Source organism: Bubalus bubalis, chromosome 6 (assembly GCF_019923935.1).
Source record: "Bubalus bubalis isolate 160015118507 breed Murrah chromosome 6, NDDB_SH_1, whole genome shotgun sequence".
NCBI classification, from domain to species: domain Eukaryota; kingdom Metazoa; phylum Chordata; class Mammalia; order Artiodactyla; family Bovidae; genus Bubalus; species Bubalus bubalis.
This window is the reverse complement of record NC_059162.1, coordinates 7,752,130-7,764,639: the sequence shown is the minus strand read 5'-3', so window position 1 is coordinate 7,764,639 and position 12,510 is coordinate 7,752,130. Positions and strand designations below refer to the sequence as shown.

General features: G+C 38.7%; 1 protein-coding gene across 1 annotated transcript in view; it reads left to right on the top strand.

Annotated features, from left to right (window-relative positions):
- ATF6 (activating transcription factor 6) overlaps nt 1-12,510 on the top strand; it is a 234,783-nt gene that overhangs the window by 71,968 nt on the left and 150,305 nt on the right. Inside the window, exon 11 of the mRNA XM_044944907.2 lies at nt 6,520-6,651. Within this exon, the coding sequence (XP_044800842.1) occupies nt 6,520-6,651 (132 nt within the window). The remainder of the gene's footprint in view (nt 1-6,519; nt 6,652-12,510) is intronic.

The following is a 12,510-nucleotide window of genomic DNA, read 5'->3' as shown; positions in this document are numbered from 1 at the left end:
TCCATTCGTGTGCCAGTGAACATCTAGGTTGCTTCCATGTCCTGGCTATTATAAACAGTGCTGCAATGAACATTGGGGTACATGTGTCTCTTTCAGTTCTGGTTTCCTCGGTGTGTATGCCCAGCAGTGGGATTGCTGGGTCGTATGGCAGTTCTATTTCCAGTTTTTTAGGAAATCTCCACACTGTTCTCCATAGTGGCTGTACTAGTTTGCATTCCCATCAATAATGTAAGAGGGTTCCCTTTTCTCCACACCCTCTCCAGAATGTATTGTTTATAGACTTTTTGATGGTAGCCATTCTGACCAGCATGAGATGGTACCTCATTGTGGTTTTGATTTGCATTTCTCTGATAATGAGTGATGTTGAGCATCTTTTCATGTATTTGTTAGCCTGGATGTTTATTTTTTGCCTCTTCTCTGTCTTACTTCCAAATTAAAAATGCTTTGTTGACTCTGTGTAATGAAAGTGTTGTGAAGATCATGTTTGTGGAGTCCATTGAATGAGATCTGAGTGAGTCCTCAGGCTAAAAAAGGGTAAAATTATTAAAGTTGTTATGGTTAAACATATATTTGTCATTACACTCTGATAATCATTTTCTCATGTGGGCAGTGGGAATAATAGTGATCACTTATGAGCCAAACCAATCAACATTAAAACTGATTTCTAGCAAGTGTAGCTGCTAAGTGATTATGACTGCTAAGTGATTACAGCCCAATTACAGATGGAATAAACTGAACTGATAGTTAAATGCAAGGTATTTCCTTGTGACAGTTATAAATTGTGACTTGAAATCCCAGTTTTCATAGTGGTAGTAAAATCATCTAACGAACAATAATCAGTAGAAGAACTCTGTAAAAACTCCCAAGTACTGATGGTTATGAACTATTAATAATTTACTTTAGGGACTTCCCTGGTGGTCCAGTAACAAAGGTTCTGAGCTCCCATTGCAGGGGGCCCAGGTGTGATCCTTGGTTGGGGAACTAGATCCTGCATGCCGCAACTAAAGACTCCACATGCCGCAACAAGTATCAAAACCCCACATGCTGTAAGTAAGACCCAGTGCAGCAAAATAAATAAAATAGATATAAACCTTTAAAAAATAACTTACTCTATTAATCATCCATAAACCACATACATCGTTTTTGATTGTGTCCTTCCACAGCCATTTCATCTAATTGCCCCATCCTTTTCCCCACACCATTCACTTCTGTTGGATTTATTGTGAAAAACATGTAACTTTTAGGGAATTGAGGTAGGAAAGATGTTATGAGAAACCAGATTAGTTTAAAATAGTGGTTCTCAAACATTGACGTGTATTATGTGGACAGCTAGTTAAAACATAGATTGTTAGGCACCACTTCCAGGGTTTCTGGGTGCGTAGGACTGGAATGGGACCTGAGAGTTTGCATTTCTAACCAGTTATCAGGTGATGCTAATGCTGCTGGTCTGGGTACTGCACTTTGTGAGAGTCGCTGTGCTGGAGGAAGGTGCATTCTGATCCCGAAGAACTAACTGTGTTCATTGCTAGTTGACAGTAGGATTCAGGGAAGGAAAAATGGAAAAGCTACTCCTAGAAGCCATAGCAGCCACTTTAACTTAGCACTTACCTATGAGAGCCTCACAAACAGCTTTAAGATCCCTAGCCAGGAAATAGGTAAAGCAGAGGAACGGTTCTAGTGTTCTGCTGTTTTTCTGGCAGTGATAGTCACCAAGTAGTCTAGATGGGTAGGGGACAAAGGTAATATCAGTTTCTAAAAGAAAGAAGGTAGATTTCTCCCATTATACCAGGGAATTTAACATTAATCACATGGAAGATGTTGATATAGAAAGGGACATGATAACTGGGAACCAAAATTAAAACAAGAATAAAAGATACCAGTTTTGTTTCTTTTATTGAATAAACTGCTAGACTTCCTGCTACTGCGGCAGGTGAGGCCACCCGTAAGTGCTTGCAGTACTCTTAGTCTCGTCTCTCCCTTCTCTCTTTGCGATGGTCCCTTTCCCTCTGTGCTTATACATGCACATGTCCACCCATATACCCTCTCCTGCTTTACTTGCAATTTCTCAAGCAAATCATACTCTCCTGTGACTGTGTCCTTTTTCATATTAGTCTGCATGCAATGCCTTTTCTCACTCCCATCCTCCTTTTCTACCTGTTTATTTACTGCTTGTCATTTAAAGATAACTTCATGATCCTCTTGATAAAGATCAAATAAATGCCCTAGCTATATGCTTCTGTAACATTTGGCATTAACCACTATTACGGTGCTAATCCCTCTATTATCTTGTATCTGTATCCACCCCCCCCCAACATACACACACACAGAAACACTTATACACACTATATTTGGTTTTATCTTTGAGTCTTTAGTATCAAATATGATTCCTGGAACATAATAGGTGTCTAGAACATGTTGAATAAATGAGTGAGTCAGTCAGTCATTCTGGGAAATGTCATCAACATAAGGCAGTGATAATGTTCTAATCCTGGACCCAAATCCTGGCTTCATTAATTACTCGGAGCATGTACATTTCTGACACCAATTCCAATGTGTGTTTTTCCACACCACCAAACAGTTCTCCTAAGGATTCTGATTATCCAGTTCCAAAGTATGGAGAGGTTTTCTCCGTACCAACAAGCACCGACACCAGCTGGGTGTCCTACAATTCAGCTTAATTCCGATGCAGCCAGTGTGGAGACAAGGTCAGATTCCACAGATTAGGGGCTCATTCCTACAAGAGTTACCCTCTCCCGCTTCAGACATCAACTGCAAATCCATGTTGTCACCTGTGCTTCTGGCCAACCAGCTATAGATCAGAGGATCCCACAATCCTCAGGTTCCTGTTTGTTTGCTGGAGTGGCTCACAGAAGTCAGAGAAACATTTTGCTTACTAGAATACCAGTTTATCATTAAAGGATATAACTCCGGAACAGCCAGGTAGAAGAGCTGCATGGGGCAAGGTATGGGGGAATGGACAGGGAGCTTCCATGACCTCTTCAAGCTCACCACTGGCTCTGAATCTTCACCAACCCAGATGCTCCCTGAATCCCTTCGTTTTGGGTTTTTATGGAGGCTTCATGACAGAGACATGTTGATTAAGTCATTTGGCCATTGGTGATTGAACCTAATCTGTAGTCCCTTTCCCTTTCCTGGAGGTGGGGGTGCGAGTTGGGACTGAAAGTTCAAACTCTGTATTCTGTGACTGATTCCTCTGGGGACTAACCCCCATCCTTAGGCAACCTAAGAGCCTTCCAGAGTCACCTCATTAACATAGCATATGGCACCTTTATGGGTCTCATCACTTGGGAAATTCGCAAGGATGTTAGGAGCTCTGGGCCAGAAAAATGTTGCCACCAAATATATATTTCTTTTTATAAATCACCATATCACAGCATGATGTTCTGCAAACTTTAAACTCTTTTGAGCCTCAACTTTCTTTGAGCTTTGATTCCTTAGTATGTAGAAGGTGCTCAGAAAATGGTAGCTGCTGTTATACTGCATTTGCATCTTAGGAGAATGTTTAACAGTCTTGTAATATCCCTATGGTCAAGACAGGGATTTTGGACTAGGAGATATTATGATTAATTCATAAGTGTTTTACTTATGTTTTTACAAACTTAGAAGGTGCTGCCTGGGAGCATGCTCCAGGGCTCAATTTCTTTTCTTTTTGATATCTTAACAACAGCTCAGCTGAGGATGTTGGTGGCATGTTGTTCCTTGCTTTGAAGGAGAATTTCTGTTGTTAATTAGGATCTGAAAAGTTCTTGAATGATATTTTAAAGGGAATTAACGTAAATTACTCAACTGGATCACAAAGCTCAGTTATGTAAATTCTAAATTGGAAGTGGGAGAAGAAGGGAAGGGAAGGGAGGGTAATAGTCCAGTCAGTTTGTAAGAAGAGTTGGAATTTTAATTAAACCAACTTCAATATAGAGTCTGATGTAACTGCCAAAAAAGCCTGTGTGATATTAGGCTGCATTGGTGGAAGAATAATATTTAGAACATGGGAAGGAATTACCCTTTTCCATCCTGTAGTGGTCATACCACCTGAGAAGTGCTGTGGCCAGTTCTGGACATCATCTCTGAGAAGCATATTGAGAGGGGAGTGACCACATACGCTGAAGGAACCTAAGACTGTACTGTAAAGAGGAACATGCAGAAGAAACTACAGCCATGAAAAAGAAAGCCTGAAGTGAGGGCTGAGGGGTGTTAGGTTTCTTTGGATATTGGAAGAAGGCTTGCTTATTAGGTATGTTCTGAATACAGAGTCCAGAACTTGTACCAAGACCAGTGGTACTAGTTGAAACATTTTTAGTTAAAAAAAAAAAAAAAAAAAAAAAAAGAGGACCCTATTGAAGTGAATTGCAGGGAGGGACACCCAGAATTTGCTCCTCTCCCAAACCCTGTTCCTTCCTAGGAGCTTTTAGCTCAACACTATCCAGTAGAAATAAAATGTGAGTGGGGTTCAGACCCAATTCTTAAATAGTTAGAGTGGTAGAGTTTCTCCTAGTCATTGGTGAAATTGACAGAGTACTTCCACCAAACAGGAATGTTATTATGTGGATATTTCACAAATGCAGTGGAGAGGTAGGTTGATAGGAGGTGAATAATTCTGTAAACTGGGATAAGTTCTTTTTAAAAAAATAATTTTATTTATTTGTTTATTTTCGGCTGTGCTGGGTCTCTTGCCGGGCGGGCTTTTCTCTAGTTGCTGAGAGCGGAGGCTGCTCTCTAGCTGCGGTGCACGGGCTTCTTCTTTTGGAGCATGGGCTCTCAGGTGCCTGGGCTTCGGTACCTGGGCTCAGTAGTTGTGGTGCCTGGGCTTAGTTGCTCTGCAGCATGTGGGATATTCGCAGATCAGGGCTTGAACCTGTGTCTCCTGTGTAGCAGGTGGATTCTTTACCACTGAGCCACCAGGGAAGTCCTGAGGGGAAAGTTTTTACCTTTGATTTTGTTTAGGCTTACTTTCCTAAGTAGACTTTTTGGCATCACCCTTGAAAGGATTAAAAAATAAACCCTTTTCCAAAATGTAAGGTTCGAAAAGAAAAAACACATTCTACAGTTATCATCACACTCTTCATTTGGCTTCCCTACAAAATTGTTTTTGTTTACTGCTTATCTCATGTTTTCTAAAATACTCACCAGGCTAAGTTTTCATAAGTTTAGTGGGATATTCCACAGCCTTTTATCCCATTTGTAGCAGGGTTTATACTGTTCCTGACCACTCAGGTGAACATTCTTTCTGAAAGATACAGTTGTAACAAAATGGAGCCTCAGTTGTAGCAAAATTAGATTTTACACCATGACCATCATTTGGTGGTACACCTCTGAAGAGTCTGTAGTGTGCCTGCGCGCCACGGCACACCATGTGAGAAACTGGATGATGTTGACTCCAGGAGTGAAGGATTGGAGAGAATGGGGAATATAACAAGGCATCAGGAAAAGATTCTACAGTGATGTGCATGCTTTTTCCTTCCACCTAACATCCCTTTCTCCAAATCTGGAGGCAAAGTGCTACACCCTAAAGAACTCCTTTTCTCTTAGAATCTCGGGGCCCTTAACTGTGACCCTCTCATCAGCCTTATTTCCTTCCTACACTTCATCCCTCTAAATAGAATCTGGTATCCCTTCTTTTGTGCTTCCCTAGGGAAATTCCTTTTGTGTTGAATTTCAAGAAGATTTTGACTAGTATAAGTTATATATGTGGCACTGTAAAATTAAACACACAAGATATCATATCGATGAGCCAGATTTCTAAGCCCTTAATTAGTTAGTTAAAAGTGTTAAATAACTATTGCAATAATATATATCTATGTTTGCCCCAGATACATACAGAAAGATTTAGGAAGAGTGAAGAGAAAGGAGTAAATCAACATTTAAAAAATTTCTGTTAACTTTATTTGATAGCCTGCCTTCTGGGATGGTGAAAATCTAGTGAATTTGATTGTTGATAAAGAGAATAATTCCTGTTTTATTTGAAGTATTTCTTCTTTGAAAACATCAATCTGAAGCATCGAGGAAGACTTCTTATTCTAGTTATTATCTGAGTTTGGAATTTGTTTATATGTACATTGGACCTATTTTTACTTTATATATATGTGTATATTCACATGCTAAGTCACTCAGTTGTGTCCAACTCTTTGCGACCCCATGGAGTGTACCCCCCAGACTCCTTTGTCCATGGAGTTCTCCAGGCGAGAATACTGGAGTGGGTTGCCATGTCCTTCTCCAGGGATGTATTCATAGTTTAAAGCATATAGAATACTGACTTTTTAAAACAGTTTATAAATAATGTACTTCTATAGTTAGAAAAATTATTTTCAAAATTGTTTTTCATGTATGTATAGGATGCCGAGCTAGGGATTTGACCATATCAGTAAGCTGTTTTGACTTGCCTCTATACCTAGTATTCTTGCTGTGTGTACAGAATTCTGATTTGCTTCAGAGCTAAACGTAGCATGCATATGTATGACAAATTTTTTTTTCAATTATTTGCTAACATTTTAACATTTTCAGCATGTTGGAACAAGATTCCAAGAGAATGAATCCTAGTGTGAACCCTACAAATCAAAGGAGGCATCTTCTAGGATTTTCTGCTAAAGAGGAGCAAGACACATCGGATGACATCATCCAGAAAAACAGCTACAGGTTAGATTTATATCTGAATTGTTTATACACAATTTCAACTAGTAGAGCAAACACGTTACAAGGATGTTCATAAATTTTACAAAGATCAGTTCTAAGGGTAAATTTCCTTTTTAAAAAGTGTCCCAGTTTTAGAATTCTTGTAGAGCTGGGACCTTAAAATCTCAGTTTGTGTGTACTAATATATGCGTTGAAACACATACATTATATATTACACATGGTATATTGTTTGTAGTGCTTTAATATAGTTATTTTACTGCCATATGTTTATATATATAGTGTAATATTTGTTACTATATCATCTGTGATGGGTATGATTTGGTGGAATGATATGGCTGAACCCATTTGCAGTTATTAGATAAAACCATTTATACTTGTTTATTGTGATTTTTATTGAATCTCTTTTTCTTGTTATAATTTAATTCTGTCTTCATAAATTTCCATATAGTTTGGAAATAGTAAAGACAACTGTATGAAAATATAATTTTTACCTATGGCAAGTAGAAGAAGGTTATAGTGGCCCTTTTCAGAAATGTTTTTGATAAACATTTCCGGGTGATTTATAATTTTTATGAGAGTCAAGTGGAGCTAGGTCCTTGAATTACAAGGCAAAGGGAGGTTATAGTGTGGCAACCATGGCACAGAATAATGCTTGAAAATCATTAAAGATTTGATTACTCTTAACTCTCTTAAGGTTTTACAAGGCCAAAGGCCATAGGGGAATCATTCTTCTGATTTTTACTGTTACACCCATACCACTTAATGAGAGTATTACCATAGTCCTTCAGGCTTGTCTTCATTTAGTCTTCCTGAAAAAAAACGCTAGTATTCACTTTTTTTAAGAATCTTCAGTGTGCAAAATACTGCACTAAATATGGCAGATGATCCAAAGAATTCTATGGTAGTAACTGTAATGCAACATAGAATGTGATAGATGTTGGAAAACCTAGCATTTCCTGCCTTTTTTTTACATGCCCAAATTAGCCATACTTCTGAAATACTGATCTTAGTGATTGTATAAGTCTCCCTGAACATTACTGGAGTTTAACAGTAATAGTATTTTTAATTTACTAAATAATTTTTCCAAGTTAGCCTTGCATATGCTGTAATTTTGAGTTCTGTTGTTGTCTATGTAAGATCCAGCAAAAGTTACATTTTTCATAGATAGCCATTGGATTTATGAGAGTTGAGAGTATGCCACTTAAGTTTTATAGCTTGTTGCTAAAAATAGAATGGAATTAGACACCTGAAATTACTGCTCAGGTAAGCGTTATAAAAATATTTTGTATTTTTCAAACTACAATAAATAAAAGCTTTCAGTTACTTATCCATGTTAGAGTAAGATAATATGGTGGTTCATGGAAAGCATAGTCCTTTGATCGTATTAGCTCTAACTAGAGGTCTGAATGACTTTTAGGCTGTAATTTATCAGCTTTCAAAATAATGCATGAAGTGCAAGCCATCTCTCTGCCCTTGACCCAGAGCCTCCATTGCTTGTGCATAATCTATTAATAGGTTACTGGTCTTAATAAAAAATGGAAATGATTATTGATTCTTGGTTGTATGCAAGTCTCTATCGAAATACCTAAGATTATTATTGAGCCATTTGGTAGATTTAGGTGTTCGCCCATTAATTTGATATTCTTTCTTTTATTATTTTATATACTAAATAACAGATACCAAAAAATGTTTGTGAAACGTTTGAAAGCACCAAGTATGAATTTGTTTTAAACTGATTTTTAGGTGGTTTATTTATACTCAGCCATAACATTTGTGTGTGTTTGTTTTAATGCAGCTTACTTTATGTTATGTTTCATTTTTTCAGAAGAGTTATGACAACTGGTTCAAATAAAAAAGGAGTAGATTCTAATCTCGTAATTTATAATATTACATTTGTCTATCATTTAATAATTAACTGCATATATTTTTTCAGTCTTAGAAATGTGTGGTGTATAAGATGACCATGTAATCTGTCAACCACACTGAGAGGCTTTTAATGATGAAGGCTAGTACTAGCGTCAGTCAGTTCAGTTGCTCAGTCGTGTCAGACGCTTTGCGACCCCGTGGACTGCAGCACACCAGGCCTCCCTGTCCATCACCATCCATCTCCTGGAGCTTGCTCAACTCATGTCCATCGAGTCAGTGATGCCATGCAACTATCTCATCCTCTGTCGTCCCCTTCTCCTCCTGCCCTCAGTCTTTCCCAGCATCAGGCTCTTTTCTAATGAGTCACTTCTTTGCATCAGGTGGCCAAAGACTGGAGCTTCAGCTACGAGTACTGTTGTACCAGTGTAATAATTATGTCAGCATGTCAGGTATAAATCAGGGCTTCTTGGATGAAGGCATCAACTTCTAAGGCATCAGCCAGAACCAGTATTTATTCCAGGAATTCTCATTAGCTGTAGCTCCTTAAGACTGCCCTTTATTGCAGTGATTTATTTATTGAAATTTTTTCTATTGGTATGGAATGGTTTGCAGGCAGTCTGGAACTCTGACCATCTCAGGCGTAGTGTGGATATCGTTGTTTCCAGATTGCATGTTGGCTTATGTTCTCCCTTCTCTTTCCTCTTCAATTCCACCTAGTCCCTTTCCTCGGAGAAGGCCATGGCACCCCACTCCATTACTCTTTCCTGGAAAATCCCATGGATGGAGAAGCCTGGTAGGCTGCAGCTCATGGGGTCGCGAAGAGTCGGACCCCACTGAGCAACTTCACTTTCACTTTTCACTTGCATGCATTGGAGAAGGAAATGGCAACCCACTCCAGTGTTCTTGCCTGGAGAATCCCAGGGACCGGGGAGCCTGGTGGGCTGCCATCTATGGGGTCGCACAGAGTCGGACACGACTGAAGCGACTTAGCAGCAGCAGCAGCAGCAGTCCCTTTCCTGATATAATATTTCTCCTATCAGATTTTTTGTTTCCTTTTCCAAAAAATATTTTTGGCTGATAGAACAAAGCCAGTCAGCACAGATGTGCAGAAATCATTACTAGAGTTTATCACATGGAAATAAAATTATAAATCAGATTTATATTTTCAAAAGTAGTTGAAGACTTTTTTGATGAACTTGACTTCAGTGTTTGTATTTTTGTGAGTATTCAGACCTGATTTTAAAATAACACATATATAAAGATCTTTGGTCTTAGTAGGTGGTTTTTTTTTTTTTTTTTTTAGTGTGGCAAACAGCCTCTGGCTTCTTAAAAGCATTCAGAATTTACCAAGTACAAGGCAGAGTTTTTTTCTTCTCCCTCAACAGCTAATTTGAGCTGATTTCCTTTTGTGTGTGTTCATTACCTGTGTACCACAATTGCTGTTTTATTCTGAATAACAACCCCAGTAGGCAGAAGAAAGGGCATCAAGAATGTTTCTGGTACAGCTGCGGGAAAGAATGGTGTATATACCCTCTGCTGTTGCTTTTTCCCACTTGTATGTGGCGTAGTTAGAAGCCTTTAAGTTTTATCTAGTTTTCCACACTGCAAAAATTATTTTTGTCAAGGGGGCCAGTGATTTCAGCATTGTCAGTCCAGTGAAAACTCTCTATCTTGATCTTTCCTCAGCATTTAGCTGTATAGATCACTCCTTCTTGAAGTATTCTCCTTTAGTATTGCTGCAGTTTTGTTTGCTCTGTTTTCATTGGCTCTGCTTCATCTTTGTAGGCTCCTCTTCTATCCAAATCCTAACGTATAGAACTGTGAACTTTTTTTTCCCTTTATGCCATAATTTAGCACACAGTCCATTTCTGTATATCCCGATGACTCTCTTTGATTTCCTGCCCAGACTTCTGAGTCTCCAAAGTCATATATCCAGTAGTTCCTTCACTTCTCTTAACATTTCGAACTTAACACCTGCACAGTGAAACTCTAGGTCCTTTTCCATATTCAGGTTCCACCCACTTCTGTACAGCATGCTTCGTCGTTTCTGTTGCTCAAGCCAGAAACCCTGGTTCCTCCCTTTCAACAAGTGCTATTGATATTCTTTCCAAACATTATCTTGAATTGGTTCATTTTTTATCTTCACTGCCACCACCTTAGTCATAGTATCTTTAGCTCTTGCCCAGATTGCTATTGATCTCTCCTAACTGAGAGAGAATTTACCAAGCACAAGGCAGAGTGGTCTTCCACTCTGACTGGTCTCCCAGCTTCCCCTTTTGCCTCCATCAAAACTGATTTTGGTACAATAGCAAGGGATACGTATAAATTAAAAATATATCACTTCTCTACCTAACACCTTTTTGTGGCTTCTTCTTACATTTAGTAATTCCTTATCATGATTGGTCTCCATCTTACCAAACATCTTGTGCCTCCCTCACTTGCTTACAACTTATCCGCTGGTGAGTTTTCCTTAATTCCGTAAAGCCTCCCTTTTCCCACCTGCCTCTATCTAGGACACTCTTCCCCAGTTTTTATAGGTTTGGCTTCTTGTCATCCTCTACGCCTTGTCTTAAATACCATCTCCTTCTCAGACCATTTTATCTGAAGTAGACATTGTCATTTGGTTTTCTCTCTCAACCATAGGCTTTTTTCGTAGCTCTTACCTCAGTTTGGATTTATTCCATGTGTTTGTTTTCTTGTATTTGGTCCATCTTCTCCATCAAGATCATGGAGGATTGGACTTCATTTCCCTGTTCCCTGTTGGAATTCTATCACCCAGCACGGTATTTGGCACATAGTTGGTTTTCAAAAAATATCTATTGTTGATTGAAAAGCACAAATCTAGCCATGTCCAATTTTGTGTTTTTCTTTTTGAATTTTAATAAATCTAGTTTTCTAAATCCAGAGTATTATATGTAAAGAAATTCAAGACAGAATTCAGATTTCTTAGTAAGAAAGGTTAAAATAGCAGACTGACGGGAATAAATAGCAATAATATCCTCAACTCAGATTGGGATCTGATTAGGATTTTCAGCCCACATTTTGCTCACTATATCACACTCTGGATATGAATTCACATGATATAGATCACTGTGATGATTAGGAAAGTATATTTTTTAAAGCTAATGGAATAACTGGTTAATGTCAGTCAGGTGTTTTATTAGGGATTCCTCCCTGATTCTAATATTTAACTTTTCAAGGCTTTTACTTTTCTCCTGCCAAGTATTTTATGCTTTTCCTTTCCCCTACCACAGACAGATATTTTTTAAAAAATTATTTTTAATTGGAGGATAATTGTTTTACAATATTGTTTTGGTTTCCTCCATACAACAGCATGAAGCAGCCATAAGTATGTATATGTCTCCCTTTTGAAGCTCCCCCTGCCCCCTCCAGCCTCCCCCACCCTCCAGGCTGTCACAGAGAACCGTGTTGAGCTCCCGGTGTGGCACAGCCAGTTCCCGTGAGCTGTCTGTCTCACATATCGCACTGTACATGTCTCAGTGCTGCTCTCTCAGTTTGTCCTATCTGCTCCTTCCCCTACTGTGTCCAGAGTCTGTTTTCTACCCTGTAAAGAGGTTCATCAGTACTGGTTTTTCTAGATTCCATACATATGCATTAATGCATGGTATTTATTTTTCTATTTCTGACCTACGTCACTGTATAACAGGCTCTAGATTTATCCACTTCACTAGGACTGACCGAAACATGTTCCTTTTTATGGCTGAGTAATATTTTATTGTATATATATGCCACAACTTCTTTGTCTGTTCATCTGTCAATGGACATCTAAGTTACTTCCTGGCTATTGCAAATAATGCTGTAATGAACATTGGGATATATACACAGACACTCTTTTAAGGAGACTATTCAGTTCTCTTATCACAGTGTTAAGAAGGAGCACAAACGTCAGTCCTGGTTACATAATACTTCACTGTCGGTTGTAAGTCTTTCCTACCCATCAGTGGGTCTTTCCCCCAGTTTAACTTCTTACTGTGT